At 36.4% G+C, this 19,603-nt stretch overlaps 1 protein-coding gene and 1 long non-coding RNA gene across 4 annotated transcripts in view; one reads left to right on the top strand and one right to left on the bottom strand.

The window, feature by feature from the left end:
- LOC129578646 (superoxide-generating NADPH oxidase heavy chain subunit C) overlaps positions 1 to 18,827 on the top strand; it is a 27,936-nt gene extending 9,109 nt beyond the window's left edge. The window contains exons 3-19 of one of the 3 annotated variants that reach the window (XM_055467507.1): positions 8,361 to 8,455; positions 8,607 to 8,718; positions 9,030 to 9,127; positions 10,778 to 10,898; positions 11,008 to 11,158; positions 11,316 to 11,401; positions 13,759 to 13,883; positions 14,003 to 14,220; positions 14,336 to 14,840; positions 14,926 to 15,718; positions 15,798 to 16,146; positions 16,248 to 16,310; positions 16,387 to 16,433; positions 16,643 to 16,702; positions 17,157 to 17,473; positions 17,532 to 17,628; positions 17,701 to 18,827. In XM_055467507.1, the coding sequence (XP_055323482.1) occupies positions 8,361 to 8,455; positions 8,607 to 8,718; positions 9,030 to 9,127; positions 10,778 to 10,898; positions 11,008 to 11,158; positions 11,316 to 11,401; positions 13,759 to 13,883; positions 14,003 to 14,220; positions 14,336 to 14,840; positions 14,926 to 15,718; positions 15,798 to 16,146; positions 16,248 to 16,310; positions 16,387 to 16,433; positions 16,643 to 16,702; positions 17,157 to 17,473; positions 17,532 to 17,628; positions 17,701 to 17,898 (3,435 nt within the window). In that variant the 3' untranslated portion in view covers positions 17,899 to 18,827. Of the gene's footprint in view, positions 1 to 8,360; positions 8,456 to 8,606; positions 8,719 to 9,029; positions 9,128 to 10,777; positions 10,899 to 11,007; positions 11,159 to 11,315; positions 11,402 to 13,758; positions 13,884 to 14,002; positions 14,221 to 14,335; positions 14,841 to 14,925; positions 15,719 to 15,797; positions 16,147 to 16,247; positions 16,311 to 16,386; positions 16,434 to 16,642; positions 16,703 to 17,156; positions 17,474 to 17,531; positions 17,629 to 17,700 lie in introns of those variants that run through there. The other 2 variants (XM_055467509.1, XM_055467510.1) reach the window with 2 other exon arrangements.
- Positions 18,200 to 19,603, bottom strand: LOC129578657 (uncharacterized). Its single transcript, XR_008689123.1, has 2 exons — positions 19,459 to 19,603; positions 18,200 to 19,364 (listed from the first exon to the last, which is right to left on the bottom strand). It is a non-coding gene; the product is annotated as an uncharacterized LOC129578657 (long non-coding RNA).

Below are 19,603 nucleotides of genomic sequence, written 5' to 3'. Positions count from 1 at the left end.
ATTGTGTTTTTTTCCATTCCTAATGTGTGATAACGAGAATGACGGTGGGAAAATAAAAAGAAAAATAAGCAACCGGTCGAAATGATGGAAGAGCTGTAATCTTTTAAATTAGTTTTTATGAAAGCCATTATGATGGTGTAACTTAAACTATCTCAATTTGAAGATGGACACTTATGCTTTGAACTCCATTTACAACGCATTCTTCCGAATTCTTCTTAATTTATTTCTGTTCTCACTCATATCTCTTTCAACTTTATCAGACTTTCACAAAGTACACCTAATATCTCACACCAAAGATATTACCAATCACACTAATTTTGTCAATCCCATTGCCACGTCGATTGAAAGGCCATTTCAAATAGACAAATAAACGAAATTCAAAGAGATTTACATTCGAATTCGGTTCAAATTAATTCAATCTTTTTCTTTCCATCGTTGAATTCATCCAGAAGCTATAAAAATAATCCGTAAAAAAGAAATAAAAGAATAAAAATTTAATAAATTGGAAAAGTTATAATTAAGTACTAAAAATATATAACCAATTAACAGATTAAACTTTCGTACCGCTACTTTGAACCAATTTATCCTAATGCTGCTACTTTTCTCACTTTTCTTCATTGAATAAGTGAAACGGTTCTCTCGACTCATATTTCTCAGATCATAAAAACTCTTGAAACAGTTTGGAGCTTAAGAGAAAACGGAAAAAACACATCTTGCGCTCAATTTTCGGTGTAGAAAAACTTATTCAGAAAACCTCATAGAAAATTGAGTTGGCACAGTTGGCCGCTCGATGCATTTATTAATCTTGGTCAAAACGACGGAGTGTTGCGTTGAATGGATACGCCAATTTATCTGTTCAAAAATCAATAGAAATCGCCTAATCACCCAATCTGAAATAGAGCACCGAAACAAATTAATCGATGAAAAGTACAAATTAGCTGGAAATTAAAGTAACAATTAAAAAGAGATTTATTGAATGTCACATCATTAACGTTTCCATGTTAATAGATAAAATTGACGGCCAAAATCTGTGGCGCACCATATAATTATTGGTTGGAAAATTTATTGTAGACGCACACCGAGAGAGAGAGAGAGAGAGAGAGAGAGAGAGAGAGAGAGAGAGAGAGAGAGAGAGAGAGAGAGAGAGAAAGAGTGAAAAACACACCGCGTAAACAAAAGACTTGTAAATGCATTTAACACGTAGGTTGATTTTTTGTGCAAATAATCGACAGCTAGGCAAATATAAATCTGCGCTTTGAATCACTCTAATCGACTGACATATTGGCCACACACACATGTAATTAACAATTGCTGTTTAGATGCATATCACCAGTTTTGACTTTGATAAAGTTTTTTTTCTTCCAACATTTGATTGTCACTTACATCGAATTCGGAATTCATTTGTTGGATTTTATAATAATTACATTGTTTTTTTTTATTTGCCGTGTGCACTAATTTGTGCACCTCATTAAAACAAAACCTCATGCTTAATCATGTGACAATTTGTTTTACGGTGAAATGTCATTGTGTCTTTTCTAAAATGTACACACAAAAATATCAGTGTTTGGGCCAATTTTTGCTCATGATTCTGAGTCACATTCGGCTATTGTGTTTATTTATGTACACACCAAAAGTGTGAGCGCGTGCATTTTATGAGACCATGTCGGGTGCTAATTGTGTAAATATCGTGGATTTTCCTCTGGAAACCGCTTAGATTTATCAAACAACATCGATTTTGGTACACACCCAAAAGCGGTGTGTGTTTTCGTGTTCAAGCGATTGGCGGGGGCCATTTCAGTTGCATTGCTTCAACATAGAAATGTGTAAATCATGCATTAGACACAGCCCAGAAAAGTAGTGACCAAATCAAAAAGTGCATATATGCACGCAACAGAAGAGCATGTAGAGACACTTAATCATTTCGTCGTACTGGCATGCACTGCCGTACAGACACACATTTCGTCCAGATACATAAATACGCAACCATCAAATCAAACGACATAAATCGTTTTTTATAATGTGTTTGGTGCGATGAATGTGCTGACTAACCAAACGCAATTGTGTGATTTATTGATCATTTATCGCTTTGGCGCGCAACAGTTTTCAATACTTGAGCTGTTTCCATGGAAAGTGTAAAAGAGTGAGAGAGAGAGGTAATAGAAGCAACAACAACAAAATTGAACGTGGACGTTTTTTTCTACTTCTTGCTCCTCACATAGGATTTTCACATAATTTAACTTCAGCATAGCAGTAGCGTACGGTCGCTTGGATTACAGCCAATAGTCGTTGGGCAATATTTGCGATTCGGTACTATATGCTTTTTCTATATTTATATATTAGAACAGTTTTAATGTTAACTGCCTCGAGAGTACATACGAGAGAATTGTTTGACGTGCGTTCTTTTTTTTTGCTGCTACCATTATTTCTTCTAGTTGCATTTGGTACATCTAATGAAATATAAATAAGAAGAAACACATTCGGTTCAAATAATTAAACGAAACGCAGATATCGGATTGGTTGTTGTTGTTAAATAAGTTACGGCTACAAATTGAAGGAAAATATTTATATATATATGTGCAAATCAAATTTATTTAAAAAAAAAACATTCGTAGAGACATGGTCAACGGCAACAACGACGATAGCGGCGGTGGAGATAGACAGAGAAGGTGGATTATTACGGCGAAACGCTTCATTTTTATTGGGAGAACTGTTATCGAATTAAAAGTGAATGTCTTCGGTGTTTGTGCTTTTTTGTGGTCGTATGTTAAGCCATCGCTTATAAATAATTATTCGATTTATTTATTTGTCATTAGTTTTGCTCGCTGCTTGCTGTTTGCTCATATTGAAAGTACTCGCTCGTGTATGTGCGTGTCTCTCTCTCTCTCTCTCTATCAATGATTTCATTTTCTATGCAAATAATTTTAAACAGTGCTCATAATCACATTGTATTTTTCTGCGAGAATATGCGTGTTTCGTGCATTCAATTTTTGATATCACTTTGCTTTCAAAAACGATTGCTTTTTTTCTTTCAGAACGCCATTCAAATGCCTTAGTAATGACTCATAGGAAAATGTATCAATTGATTTCACCATGCAATCAAATGGACTTTTCTATGATTTGGAACAATCATTTCGTTTCACATAAATAAATTTATAGCTTCTTATTTGCATCGATAACAGATCACGAATTCGATCTCAAACTAACATTCTAGTAGTAGCACAAAAATCTTTAGACAATTCGATCGACTTTTGTACGCAACGGCGACGGCAATCGTGCACAAATGCGGCTCAATTCGTTGCATCGACACAACAACAACAACAAAAAACGATCCCATCTCTCAAATACACCGCATAAAAAGAGATATTCATCAATAATAATTTGTTTACACAGAAAATTTGTAATCTTAATCATTCGTTCTGTATATGTGTGTGTTTGTGCTTTGTTTTTCCTTTGCTTCATCGTAATTAAGAGGAATTACCAGATGAATTGCAATATAATTCAGTAACGGTTTTATCTTCGATTGTACACCACACGGCCAACATCTATCTCGCATTTGTAATAATAAATGTTTCGTGCTCGACATTATTAACGCACACGCTCCTTTCAGAACAAATCTCTGTATTATATATAATTTTCTTTAAGCATTTTTTTCGTTGTCGTTGTCGATGTTGTTATTGTGTTTGTACTCGGTGGCTGTTGTGCGTTGCTTTTTTATGTGTGTTCAGTTTTGTGCATAGCAAGAGCACAGAACAAACAAATCTTCGTTGCATCAATGCAATGTGCCGTCGTCGTCGTCGTATTAGTCGTTTCCAGTCACGTAGATTTATATGCGCATCCAATGTTTCGGAATGGAACGTGAGCCCATAACACATAAATTCACATCTCCTTTATAAAAATGTGCTGCATTTTTGAAATTATTCGCGCCAAAGAACAACATGAAATATTCGCTGCCGTTCTTGGGCAATCGATCATAATTTTCCTGGGGAATGCGCGCGCACACACACAAAAAACAGTGCATATCACATAGCGGCTCACTCATCATCAATAGCAGCCACAGAACTGCCGTACAAGTACCTCATCGTTTGTCAGGAATCCGCCGGAGAAAAACGCGAATATTTGCCTACATTCTCTTTTATTAACACTTGAAAAAGAAAGAAAAACGGACACACACACACACACACACACACACCGCACAGAACTAATTGTCTCATTAATATCGGTTTGAATTTGGTTTCGTTTTTTTGTTTGTTTGCTGTTGTTGCGTTCAAACCACTTTTTTGTGCGGCAACTTTATTCGCATGGATATGATTTTCACATAGTAAATGCCATATTTGGCGGAGTCGTGATGAGAAAATGCTCGAGCGATGGGAATAATATTCCGAAAGAATTTCGATTTGATTGTTTTAAATGCTTTAACTTTGCTTTTATTTTCGTCTTTCATTTTATTATTCATCTTTTTTCATTTGAGTTTTCATCTAGCGGTTCTTTAGCTATTCCAAAATCGTAGGCATATTCAAAGCCGAAGTTCAAATGTATGCAGCGAAATAGGCAATGCACTAGACATACATTGTTCTATAAGAACTCATCCAAAATGTGCTCTTTCTTTCTGTGTCTTCCCTCCCTTTTTTCCACTCTTCAAAGCTATTTTTATTCTTTTTTCTAAACTGGTTTCCGGGTTGTTTCCTCTGTTTAATTGATCAAGAAAAATTAAGCAATTAAAAAACGAGAGCACATAATGATTTGCGTTTCATTCACTGAAAATGTATTTTACACGTAGAAGCGCAAAACTGTACCATCACCGGAGTGTTTAATGCTTCCGGTACAATTGTGAATCGGTCAAATGCGAAAACGCGCGCGCGTATCCATTTGGTGCGATGTATCATCCTGAGGTGTGTGTGTGTGTGTGTGTGTTTGTACGTTGTACATACATCCACTTGCCCAATGCTCATTTAAAAGGCACTTCTCTCGGTATTTTTTGACTTATTCTATTCAATTAATGTTTTTTAATTAAATTCGAAACACATTTGTGCACCAAACAGGTGGTAATGGGTGATAAAAAAAAAAGAAAGAAGAAACAAATGTATGGAAAGAGGAAAAAACCGACCAATTACAAAGGCTGCGAAAAAGGGAGAGACACAAAATCCACTGCTATGTTTTTCTACCGGTTTGTTATTTAGCCAAGTCTCTATCTCTATCAAAACGAAAAAGAACCAGGAACCAGAGTGGCCTTTTATTCCGTTGTGTTTCTATTCGCTTGAGCGATTTGCACGCAAACATTTCATTATGGTATGAAAAATCATGTAAGCGATCGGCAAATCGACGCTTTTTAATTAATTTTGATAAATGTTTCTGCCTCTCGATAATCACTTGATGCTATGCAAACATATACACAAATCAATTAATTTTTCCTATCCAGAAATTAAAGCCATTTAATGAATTCAATTTAATTTTACGATTATTTTGACATAACCATTCGATGGTTGGTGTGTGTTGGGGCTGAGGAAAGGTTTATTTTGTCACAGAGAGACAAACACACACACACCACATGCCTACTCTCAAATTCAATTCGATTGAGCTCATATCCGAGGGAAACAAGTAGCCACGGATTTTCACGGTTGCATCGATCGAATGTGTTATGTAATTTTTTATGTGGTGCTCATATCTATGATCTAATGACTTTTATTTGAAGTTTACACAGTTCGCACACGATTCTCAGTGAGCGAGAGTTGAGATTTGAATGCTGTATGTATGTGTGTGTTATCGTTGTTGCTGTTGTTGTTGTTATTGTTGCCAAGTCATGAACGGTAGCAATGGAAAAAAACAATTAGATTGATTTGAATCTCGAAAATCGAAATCTGATTGAAACCGCGTGAATTACGGCCCCAAAATAAAATCACAACGTTTTTTCGTTACCATTGCATACAAGCATTTTACGTGCTCAAGATCGTGCCAAACCAATTTACCATCGATTGCCACAGTTGCTGAATTTCGACAGATGAAGAGAGATAGCAACAAAAAAAAAATTGTCACTAACTGATCGATACACACTGATACGCGGGAAACATTTAAAGAATAATTACAAGCAATTGCAAACGTGCAAACGAAACGAGCAAATATATTTGAAACAGGCAAAGTCCATGTACGAGGTGTTTTCGAAATTATATTGTTTCGGAGCCATAGAAAGACACATACACACGACAAATCAGTGCAGCAAAGAACAAAAACCTTTCAAAGAGAGCGAGAAAGAAATTACATGTTCGTTTTTTTTTTTTGAAGAGTGCGAAGTGATCGCATGGGAAATCGAAACTAATCAAGTTATTGGGGAAAAAAAGTCAATTTCGTGTTATTTGTTGTTTAATGTTTCGACAAAACATGTTTGAATGCTTGTTCATTTCAGAAATTACATTTAACGATATGCGCCTGTTGCCCATATTCACATTTGAATTTAATATTGCGCCGGTCGATTTCGATTCGATTCGATTCGGTGTGAGATTTTATGGCCGATCGAATAATAAAAACATATGCTTCATTTTGCACATAGTATTTCATCATTACGATTTCCAGCCGATTATCGATTCAATAAAAGTGGGCGGCTGTAATTGATATTATGCCTGACAAAAAGTACGATTTTTTTGATGGGCTTTAAAGCTTCGTGAGCAACGGTATCGATTCAATTTATGAATGAACACCAGCGGATGAAACGAATGAAACACAACGAACGGCAATAAATTGTCATTAAAATGTGAGAACAAAGAATTTTAATAATGCAGAGAATCGGCACCAAATCAAGATTTTCCCAAATGGTGTGCACACGTGAACGAGCCAAAGTATAAACAAGTTGTTTCGCACAGGATACGGTCTGTCCGTTGGTGTTTCCCAAGCATCGCGTCGTTGTTGTTGTTGGCCGCGTTTTATTCACAAACGCTCCAAAATCCAAAACGGTGAGAAGAATACGGCAAGACATTCATTTTCGCAGCTAAATGACGTTTTATTTAGATTTATACATTTTCTTCGTTGCCATTTATTCATATTGACCGTATTTGGTGTGTAATCTCTTCCACCTTTTTCAGCTAAACAAGTCATTATAGAACCATTCGAATGGAAAACCATACAATTACGATTGCGCATCGTAGCGTAGCACAAATGAAAAGAGAGCGAGCGCGAAGCGTTCATCTGCAATTGCCATAAGTGCTATGGAGGGCCTCCGTCGCTAACACCGCCACCACTGCCTCTGTCTCCTGTGTTTGTTGGCAACAAGAACCGACGACGTATCTTCGTCGAATCAACTACTGTATAATTGTTCTTGAATTTGCTATTTGATTCTTTGCGTTTGTTCATCGTTTCGCACTCTCTCACAGCTTATTATTGGGATTCATTTCTTCCGACATCGTGCGCTTTTTTTCTGCATTCTTGTTTTTAACAACATCGTTCCTTTGGCATCTCTTCTTTTGGTCATATCTCTTTCGTTTGCGTTCACTTTTTTTTTTCTTTCTTCGTTCTTTCTTTTGGTGTTCTTTTTTCTGTTGTTACCACAAAATAATCACCGGCAACGGCACACTCGTGTACTAACGATATAAAAGGCTGCTGCTCTCGATGTCTTGCAAGCGCCTTCAGTAATGAATGGCTCGTAGTGTATATTTTTATGGTTTGACAAGAGTCACAACATACTTGACTTGATGAAAAGTCAAGTGATACTTCTTCGTGTATCGCTCAAACACACCGAGCAACACGCACCGAGAGTGAGAGAGAGAGAGAGAAAGAGAGAGAGAGAGAGAGAAAGGGAATGATCCGTCAAAAGTTGCACAGCATCTGTTTTGATTCCTGTCTTCTTGTGGCGCGTCTTCATAAATGCTAACGATGTAGAAGCAATCATCGTTTTTTCCCCTGCCCAGATGTGATTTTAAAAAAAAGCACTGAATGCGCGCGGCAAACGACTGTATAAAGTTTTGCATCAAATTATGGCCATCTAACACCTCACTCAAAGTCACACCGATGCCATCATTTTTTCCATTTGCTTTATTTTTCGGTTCTAATTTTGGCCATTTATCAATCAATGCCATCTTTTTCTCTATCTCTCACTTGAATCGGTTTTTTTTTGTGCACGCAGGAGCATCGTGTGAAAATCGCGTTGATTGAACCAGATTGTGATTTCAAACGTTGAGTGCGTCGACTGCAACACTTGCTCATTGACTTCAAAATATCAAATTGAATAATGAATAATCGATAAACCGATAATGTCTCATCTTCGTGGGATTTTCACTAGTTTTTACTTCGAATTATAGTTATACTTTCAATTAATTCTTTGCCCGTCTTAGTTTTTGCTTCTTATTTTGTTTTGCTTTTTTTTGTTTCATTCACAGCCATTTTTGTTGAACTTTTTCAAATTATTCGATGTAGAGGACTGTGGGCATTTGCCACAAGATAAATGGATTGAACATCTCAAGGGACGTTTAACGTAAGTATGCGCTACACCAAAGTACTTGCACATTTTTCATCAATTTTTCTCGTTATCCATTTAATGCAATTTTTCCTTTTTATTTCTCCTTCTCTTGCATTGTTTGCTTCGATACAATCTCCACGCCACTTGGAACCAATTCTTATCGCAGAGACGAAAAAGAGATTGATTTTGCTGAACAGTTGGAGTCGGTTGCTTATGTACTGTGCGGCGAAGGCAGCATTACATTTGAAAAATTCATTAGCATATGGAATGCTAGAGGCGTAAGTGCTGCGCGCTATTTTTTTCTGCACGTTCTACTGTGCTCACCATCAACTCAATATTCCTTTTATGCAAATGCATGCTTTGATTGAGTAGATGGATCGATTTTAAATGAATTAACTTCTGTGTTGTTCTGCACACATTGGAATGAAACATTTCCAGATGTTGACTGAATAAGTCAATGACAAAACTAACACGATTTGTTTTAAAAGTCTAACCCGTCGGCAAATTTGCCATTTTTAAATGACTTTTTTTCTAGACACTTTTTCAAATGTCATCTTTTTCTTTTTTTTTAATCTATTCTTCCTTGTAGATTTCCGAAAAACTCTACCGTTTGATTGACTCGGAAGTGAATAATATCGTTTCAACTAATCAAATTATGGAATTTTTATCAAATCTTACAAATGCCCGGTAAGTTGATTATTATCAAACTGGTTGATTGGTGCTGCAACACCTATGCATAAACTGATTGGTTAATTGATTTGGTTATTAGTTCTTAACGATATGCAAACACACACACACACATGCGTATGCTTTTTTTGTTGTTGAAAAAAGGCAGCGTTGAAAAATTCAAAGTCCAAAATTGAACATGAAATCGACATGCTGCAACAACAACAACAACGTCAACGACGAAAAAAACTATCTAGAAAATTTCCGGTTTCACATGTTCTTGTGTTGCATCAGTTCAAAAATGTGTACATATAATTTGCATGTTTTTCATTGGCATCTTGGCTTTCGATTGATTTGAGAGAGAGAGCAGCGAAAAAAAAATCGGGGCGATTTTAAAGTGTGTATGTATATCGTCTCAACTCAGTGTGGTCGGTAAACTGATTTATGTCTGGATGTGCACGCAAAATATGTGTGTATATAATATGTTTATTTCGTCGTTTCGATTCCAAGATCTTTTGCCAGAGTGTACCTGCCAAAATTAACAAGACACGACAAGCAATTTATTATCCATTTCGTTCAATTTTATTTCACATCTCGGCGGGGAAAATGGCGATACAGAACGTTAATTACAAATCCAATCAATATTAATGAATAGTCCGTCGGCGATCGGTACATCGGTTGCTCGCTATGTTCTTGTGAACATGTAGAATGAAATGCTGCAAACACTTCGGGGCTTTCTCTCCTATGCACCATGCCCAATGTTATGGATTGAACTTTAAATTACTTACTTTAAATTATTTGCCACTTTTTTTCGTTCGAGGTGGAGTATGCGTTTTGTAAATTTTCGTTTCGTTTCATCTCGCTGCGAGAGAGACAATGTGTGTGTGTGTGTTGGGAAAATGAACAATTTATTGTGTTCGCTAATAATTCATATTTGTGACCAGAAAATTGTCTCAGACACTGGGCGACTAGAAACAAAATACATTCTAGACAATTCGGCTTGTGCAAAAGGTTTTGTTTGGTTTTCTTTCCTTTCCATGCACAAATGCACAGCGCTTCTCAGCAGCGCAGCGAAAATGAATGTACTGCCGTTTTTATACTACCGTGTTTGCCGGTCTATTCCATTCAATTATTCCGTTCGCTTACAATGTATACGGCTACAAAAAATATGGATTATTTCGATGCGTGTCTATTGATTAGTTTCGAACGAACTGAGCGAGAAATGCAACCATTCGAGCAACAAACGGTGATCGTGTGCGTGTGCGTGTGCGTGTGCGCGGCAAGAAATTTGTATTTATTGCTTGTGCGTGGGCCAGGTCTTTTCAACTATTTCACCAATGGCCACTTCATACAATTTGTATGCAATCGCAATTATTTTACAGCGATCTAGATGCACCGCATGTGGTACGATCACTTTTTTATTGCATTATTTATCTCCGGTTTTTTGTCTTCGTTTTGGCTTTGAAATTCTCGCTTCTCCATCCGAATTGCCGTACAACTCTCTCTCTCTCTCACACATACAGCACAACTGCTTCATCTGAATAAACAAAATTCGATTAGTTGCATCCGTTTTGTTTTGCATTCGCTTCTAAAGTTCTCTATTAAATGCCGCAACTTTACATGTGACAAAATTGTAACAAAACAATTACTTGGATTCTTTTTTCTGTACAGACCTCGAACTGGATTCGATAAGAGCTCATTGGAGCGGCTGGAGCAGCTATTTCGGAAAACCGTTGGCAATGAAGAGGAAATTCGACGTGAAGACTTTAAGAAAATTGTTATCTCGAAAAATGTAAGCGAATCTCTTCTATTTTCTTTGAATATTTTCTTCTCTAGGTACCATTCAAATGACTGATTCTGATTTCATGATGATTCTGATTGATTTCATTTGTATTCAATAGCCATTCTTCACGAATCGAGTCTTTCAAATATTCGACAAAGACAATTCGGGTTCGATATCACTGCAGGAATTCATCGATGCAATTCATCAATTTGCTGGCCAATCACCAGAAGATAAGATAAAGTTCCTGTTCAAGGTGTACGATATCGACGGTAAGTGATTCAATTGCAATACATATCGATATATGTTTGATCTCATGCTGATTGCAATTCGATGTCGGCCACGAGACCCCGTTCAATATATGTATTTTGTGTATGCGATGAATGATAATGTTTTTTTCTTCTTTTCGTCAAACGATCATAAATACAGGTGATGGTTTGATTCAACATCGTGAGTTGCAGCACGTAATGCGAGCTTGCATGGAAGAAAATGGAATGCAATTCTCCGAAGACCAGGTAAGTGGTCATATTTATTTTGAAAAAATAATTTGAAATTACAACCGATTCGAGTGAATGAAAGTTTTGAACAAAACAAAAAAAAAAACGAGAGATAGAGTTAAACGCGGTGCGCGTGGCCATTCGATACATTAGAATGCATTCTTTTCCTCATCATTCTGCCATAATCGCAGGTTAAACTGTGTATGACCGGTAATGCTGTTCAAACAAATTCTTGCATTGCTTTCATAAACAACATTCTAAGATAATAGACGAAACTATTTGGTTGTTGTGCTTTTTTATGATTTCTGTCTCTGAATTGATGGTGGTGTGTTCTGAATCGCCACACTGCACGATAGAGAATAGGAAAAAAAAGGTCACATTGGCTGAAGAAAAATGTGGAATAATTTACTTGTGATTTTGAAGTCACAACGGGGAATGCAATGCGCCTGTTGTGTGCGGTGCGCGAACACATTCTGAATGGGCAAGAAGTGAAGAAAAGACACACACTCACTCACTCACACCGAGTGTGCCACGGTTGTGATCGTTCACCTGAAAACTGAAACAAACACACACACACACACAAAATGAAAACAGAGTCGAGAGTGTTCGACGTTTCGCGGCCGGAATGTGCGTACGAAATAATTTTATGATGAACATTTTTTTTTTGCTGCTTTCATACGACAGAGAGAGAATACATAGTATTTTTATGCGATTTACGTTTGTCTTGCGCGTGTGTTCTTGTTACTGTAGACGGTTTTTTTTTCTCTTTATCTTCACTATCTCGCAGTACACTGCCGGTACTTCGGTTGCTGTAACGTTTAATGGTACAGCATTTCGAAGAAGAAGAAGAAGTAGGAGAAGAAAAAAAACGTTAAACTGATGCCAGACAGCCGATGTATAATATATGAGGGAAAAAATTGCATGGTTTGAATTGAGCGACTGAAAAACGTTGAAAATAGAAATAGATATGTAATCAAAACATGTTACGATATACTCAATTCTGCTTTTTTTCTCTACTTCATCTCTGCGCTCGGCATCGGTCTGCATCTAATCAAACACACGACCAAAGCGGAAAAAAGCAAAATCAAATTATACCGAATGAGAACTTAATAAAATTGCAAAAGGCCATTCAGGGTATTTTGAGGTATAACATGAGGCTTTCAAAAGAAATATGTATTCGAATTGTTTTTAACGGTGTGTTCCTTTTTTTCCTATTTCACTGCTGGCTTTTTTTTTCTCCTTCGCTTTGGTTTGCTTGTTGTTGTTTTTTTATGCACGCAGATCATGGCAAAAAGAAAAGGAAAAAAAAAACTTGAAAAACTGCAGAGAACGAAACGTGAAAATCACATCACAAAGAGGAAGAAAACCGTAACGCGATTGATTCGGATATCAGAACATTCGATCTACTCTTGATAATATTGATAAATCTACTACTTGTCGCATTCAATTCAAATGCATAAATTCATTTTGGCTTTTTCCACCATTTGGCCGACGAATACCATCATGCTGTCGACTTGATTTGAGATAATCCGTATGTTTGTCGCGTTCACATTCATTATACTGCATTCGCTACTCATTTGTGTGTTTCAGTTTTTCTTCGGTGTCTTCGTCTTTTTTCTTTCTCTCTCTCCATCCGACTTATCCTTTTTTTCATTTTTTGCAATTTTATTCACAGTCGTTTGCTCTGCTGCAGTCCATTTCCTCTTCCAAATCGAATTACGATTGCAAGAAGAGAGGAAGACATAGGAAGAGAGAGAGAGAGAGAGAGAGAGAGAGAGAGAGAGAGAGAGAAAACGTCGATGGACACGAATATTTGTGTATTCGATTTTCATTTGTAATTTGTGCAATGTGTGCTCTCTCAGTCCATTTTGTTCGCTCAATCAGCCATTTGTGATAGCAGAACATGAATTGCAAATACGACTGCTTTTTTTTATGTCTTACACTGAAACAGAACAGATGGAAATGAATCGAGTGAAAAAGGAAGAGATTGAGAGCGCATAAGAAAAAAATTATGATAAATGAACAGCGTCGCAGATTTTGCGCAATCAATAATTTTAATGTTATTCGCATTTAGTGTGCTCTCTTTGAGCATTGGCATTAAGATTGAAATATCTGCTTGATTCGATCCGTTGGTGTCGGTTGGCCGCGTCGATGCCATTATCGGCACCCATGTCTCGTTTTACTCGGTTGTCGGTGCGCCTTTTTCTTGCGTACATTAAGTATAAATGCATGGCGACAGAGAGAGCTTTGATTAATGGGCGAGAATCGTTTACATTAGTCTAATTTATAGATTTGAACGAAAAAAAAAAGAGAAAGAAATAACAACAGCAACGAAACAACGAATCAATTCAGACAAGTTTTCTCTATTAATTTAGATTGAAGATCTGACGATGGCAATGTTTGAAGATGCCGATCCATATAATCGTGGTACGATTACGTACGAAGCACTCAAAGACCAACTGGAAAAACACGGTGGACTGCTGGAGAATCTTAGCATCAGGTATTTTTTTTACGAAGAAAAATTTGAAATTTTTTCTTTCAAATGACAATTTCAACGCAATGAAGAAATAATAAGACATTTTTAATGATAATCATTTTGTATCGCCGAACAATTTGTAGCATTGATCGTTGGCTGGTTCCACTGCCCATCGAGCCTACGAAAAAGATATCAATGCAAACTCGTATGCCGCATCAACTAACCGCTCCATATCTCAAAAACAACTATGTTTTCTTATCATTTCTCACGATTTTTGTTGCCATAAATGTGGGACTGTTTGCATCACGTGCCTTCCAATATCGCGAAAGCAACATCTATGTAATAATCGCACGTGCCTGCGGTATGTACACTATTTCCATTTATTGTTCGCCTCTTTTTCTCGCCAAGAAATCACTCATGAAAAATCGATGAAAATTATCGCAAGATTTTCCATTATTTTATGCTTCTTAATTTAGGTCAATGCTTGAATTTTAATTGCGCCTTTGTGCTGGTGCTGATGTTACGTCAGTGCATTACGTTTCTGCGAACACGTGGATTTAGCACAATTCTACCATTGGACAATCACATTTATATGCATAAAATGACCGGAATTCTCATAGCTATCTATAGTCTGGTGCATACCATTATGCATCTCATCAATTTCTCTATGGTGGTTTTGAACGATCCAAAACTGAATTGTCATCACTACACCTTGGCCGAGTGGTTGTTAACAACGAAACCGGGCTTATTTGGTTTGTGCGGCGGTTGTGCAAATCCCACCGGCATTGCTCTGTTTTTCGTGCTCATCATTATGTTTCTGTGCTCACAACCGTTCGTTCGACGTGGCGGCAGTTTTGAAATATTCTACTGGACACATTTGCTTTATGTTCCATTCTGGGTGTTGCTGGCGTTCCACGGGCCCAACTTTTGGAAATGGTTCATCATTCCGTTGTTCATTTATACGGTGGAACGTGCGTTGAAGTAGGTTCTTATTCATTGAATTTTCTCCGTAAAATCCAATCAAATCCAAAAGCGAACTCGAATATTAACTCAATTTCCCACTTAGAATCATTTGGCTGCGCACGGGTCATGGGAAGACGTATATTTCCTCTGGAATTCTGTTGCCATCGAAAGTAACGCATTTGGTTATTAAGCGTCCGCCTCATTTTTACTTCCGACCAGGCGATTATGTGTTTGTGAATATTCCCGCCATCGCCAAATACGAGTGGCATCCATTTACATTGAGCAGTGCACCGGAGCAGGAAGACTACATGTGGCTACATATTCGTGGTGTTGGCGAATGGACCAATCGTCTCTATTGCTATTTCGAAAAGGAACAAGCTCGTTTGCATAGCGGTGAGGTGATGCCAATCATGCCAGCCATGATGGAGAAAAAGCCAGAAGCAACGCCCAAGAAAGAGATTTTACCAGCAAAATCCTATTCCAGTACACCACAAAAGGATTTCTTAGCGAAAAACCAATTATCATCACAAATGCGACAATCACCGATGCTGGCCACAGCAAAAACACATCCAGCCACGAAAGAAGCGACAACGGTTACTACGGAAAATGAAATTGAAAAGAAGGAAAATCCATTCAAATTTGATGCTGCAACCATTGCGAACAGTGCTGACAATGCAACCACCGAAAAGACAACGGCTATGGAAACAAAAGCACCGGGCCAAGAAACGAAAATCGAAAGACAGTTGTCGGAAACGAGTTCAGCAATTAGAAAGATTCAAGCAACACTTCAACGAACATTCTCACGAAAAGGGACACAACCACAAGATATGGCGACACAAGGTTATTCCAATGACGGTTTTATAAGCGATGATTTGAAGACAGATAGTGAAACTAAGGTACGTTTGGATGGTAATTTTCAAATGTCTGCGAAAAAAAACTAAAATTTTTCATTTTTTTAAAATCGAATATTTCCAGACTCCAATGAGCCGCAAATTAGGCACTGAACGGCGCGGCACTGAACTAGGTTTCAAGAACAAGACACCATTGGAGAAATCACTTTCAATGCCCGACATAGAAAATCGAATGAGAAAACGTGATCGCATAAAGGCTCTTCGTGAATATAATCGCTCGGAATCGGAAAGATCGTTTGACGAAACTCAGATGAAGAAGGCTCGCTTGAAATCATTGGGATTGGCATATTTAAGCCCACAGAATCGGTCATTGGCCCAAAGTTTCCGATACATGCGGAATAAGCCAACAATTATCGCTTTCAAAACACCCAGCCTAGAGAGCTGTGAACAAAATCAATCACCAAACTCAATGAGTAAGTCATAAATAGTCATTTTTGATGACGAAGTTGATTTCATTTTCTAAAATTGAAATTTGTCGTTTACTTTATTTCATTTAACTTACTTTATTTGTCAGATTATTCACAAAATGATGCCGAAGAAGGGAAAGTAGTGCGACCTATGAATTCAGCTAAAATTGGTAAACCAAATGGACTTGAATTGCATTTGTGAAATTAGAAAAAAAAATTGATGTAAAATTAAAAACTGATTTACAGGTGAAAATGATCGGCCAATGAATTATCCGGTTGGTAAACCATTAGAGGTAATTTAATTTAAAATAATATATTTTCTAAAAATCCGTAAATTAGTTAATTTAACCCACACAGCACTAAAAAATAAATTTTAATCTCAATTCATTCTTTTTGTGTCTTCCTTTCGCGAAATCTTGGTTTGGATTGAATTAAAAAAAATCAAAAATCAAAAATCAATTTTGAACCCAATTATAATAAAACATTTTTTACACCAAACTAGACTAATTATAAAACTCCCCTCTCAGCAAAAATGTCGAATAAGCAACTGCCAAAATTACATGTTAGTATGGTAAACACACAAGTAGTAGCACTGAATGGTGAATTGGAGGTTTGGTAAACGGTTTCGATAATAATTGTAATAGTTTTTATCTTCTCGACCATTTAATGGTTAAAGAAAGTAAAATTGTAATAATAACATATATAGTTGTGACTAATGGACCACCCTAATTGTAATTTGCACTGAATAATCCTTTTTATTTCAATATTTGGAACACAGTAGATGATTTTTGTTTGTGGTTGTAGCATTTTAATTGTAATAATATATTTAGCACTCTGAAAACATACACCATCGGCCATATATACCGATATATACCGATGACACACCTTCACATCACAATACAGTGACACAACTACACACATTTTTTTTTTCAAATAATTTAAATTTTTTTCTTTTTGAACAAATTAATGAACGTTTCTCTTCTTGTTCTATGAAAAATTAATGAATTGTTAATTAGATTTATATTGATGGACCGTATGGTGCTCCATCGAGTCACATATTCCGTGCTCAGCATGCCGTTTTGATTGCGACTGGAATCGGTGTAACACCATTCGCATCGATCTTGCAATCGATTATGCATCGATATTGGAAGGCTCGTCACACTTGCCCCCGATGCAACTTTGAATGGTCTAGCGAAATACCACAAAGTATTATGAATTTGCGCAAGGTCGACTTTTTCTGGATCAATCGCGATCAACGTTCGTTTGAATGGTTCGTCAATCTACTGTCACAATTGGAGATCGAACAAGCTGAATTGGGCGGCGCCATGGAGAGGTAGCTTAATAAATCCAATTTAAAATTTCCTTCTTTATTTACATCAATTTCATTGCAGATTTTTGGATATGCACATGTATATCACAAGTGCCCTGCAGAAAACTGATATGAAAGCCGTTGGCCTACAACTTGCACTCGATCTCCTTCATGAGAGAGTTAGTATAGATTTTATGCAATAAATGATCATTGATCTGAACAATAATCCATTCTTATGTCTGTTTCAATAGGAAAAACGTGATTTAATTACCGGATTGAAAACGCGCACAAATGCTGGTCGCCCGAACTGGGACAAAGTGTTCAAGCAAATCCAAGTGCAGAAAAAAGGCAAAGTGACCGTTTTCTACTGTGGGCCACCTCAGCTATCTAAAACACTTAGTGTTAAATGTGATCAATATGGATTTGCCTTCCGAAAGGAGATTTTCTAACGAATTGTTCACCATCAAAATGTTGGAAGCATCCAACATATGTTCATCAAATTCGATTTTGATAGCCAAGCAATTAGGTTACCATAGACAAATTATTTAAATAATTTTCAACAAAAAAATTAAGAGAAAACCAACAAGACGAAATCAAATGTTATCCATTGCCCTATTTTTACCTATTTCTTTTCTGGTAGTTCTAGTTATTTATTTAAAATATTAATTTTCAAAGTGTTTGCAAAGTTACCAAGTCATGTTAGTCCAAGACGACGAAAAATTCATATTCTGTTTAGATTTAAGAAGAAAATTTCATGTTATTTTTTTTTAATTCTATTTCATAATTTTTTCCTGCTACACATTGCAAGTAAACTAATCGCTTAATTTTGAAAGTTACCAAGAGACCAGCCGAATATATTCGAGAACGAGATAATTTATGATCTACCTCTTCGCTGGTTGAACAGCCAAACAATTTACTGCCAAAATCATTCCATTCGAAAAACAACAAGTTACCTAAATTATTTGCCCAAATTTTTTCTATTAAATTCTCTCCAATTTTTTTTTTTACTCTAACGAATTTTATGGAAACATCAACCCGAACTAAATTTTCCAAAATAAAAACGAAATCAAAGTATTGCAATATAATTTTTTTCGACATACTAAAATCAGCATATTTGCTTTTCCATATGAATTGATTTTTTTCATTCATAAAAATAATAAAATTTCGACATTTTCATATAACATATTAATGCTTAATTTGGTGCTAGGGCCGTACATCAACACATTTTTATTATTGTGGATGATTTTATGTCGAAATTAAAGTGTTTGCAACCACATCTATGTATATACATATGTATTTTTTTTTAAATTAGTACTCTAAATGTCAATCCAATGTTTTTTTTTTTGTAATTTATGAATAAAATGTTTTATTGAACATCCTTTTTTCGTGTTATTATTCTCACTTCACATCTTTGTTCCATTTACGTTTTAAAAAAATCAAACTTGTTCTTTTATCTAATAATTTTTTCTGTAACATTACTCAATAACCCCATTATATCATCAGTACTTTCGTTTCCATGCCGGTAGCTCAGTGATTTTGGCTTCGAATTGATTTGGTTTATCAATTGGGAATCGTTTAAGATATTTGTTAAGGGGTACTGGATTTAATTGTGGTCCTGGTTTGATGTGTCCAGCTCGATTCTCTTGTTTTTCTCTTAAAAATTGATGGTACGACGCAGTGTTTGCATCGCGCATCGCTACGATTTCCTTCTCGCAAAATTGTTGATTGTATTCGTTTTGACTGAGTTTGGTGATTAGATTCTGCATTTCCTGCAGCGCTGGAGCCGAACCACCTTTTGTTTTCTTGGTACAAACACGATCCCGCAATGCGAAAGGCAATCGAGGCTTTGCCAATGGCACATTGTTTGGATTCTGTGGCTTTCGGCTGCGACACAACATTTGAAAGATTCTCATAGCTGCAAATGATTGGGTAAAAATTGGTCAGTTCACTTTCATTGAATTACAAAAAAATTTCACAGAATTTTTTTTTTTCTTTCACTGAATACAAACCGAATTTATGTTTTTTCTCCACTTCCAAATAAAGATTATCAAGTTTTTATTTCGACTTGGTCTCTAACCCCAATTCTATGAGCGCTGTCAAAACGCAATGGCCCGTTCACATTGTTGAAATTTTGGTGTGTGTCAAAATTTGAAT

The sequence above is a fragment of the Sitodiplosis mosellana genome, unplaced genomic scaffold (assembly GCF_009176505.1).
Source record: "Sitodiplosis mosellana isolate CC-2019 unplaced genomic scaffold, AAFC_SMos_1.0 Smas_scaffold_6226, whole genome shotgun sequence".
In the NCBI taxonomy this organism is placed as follows: Eukaryota; Metazoa; Arthropoda; class Insecta; order Diptera; family Cecidomyiidae; genus Sitodiplosis; species Sitodiplosis mosellana.
This window is presented reverse-complemented; position numbering and strand designations above follow the sequence as displayed.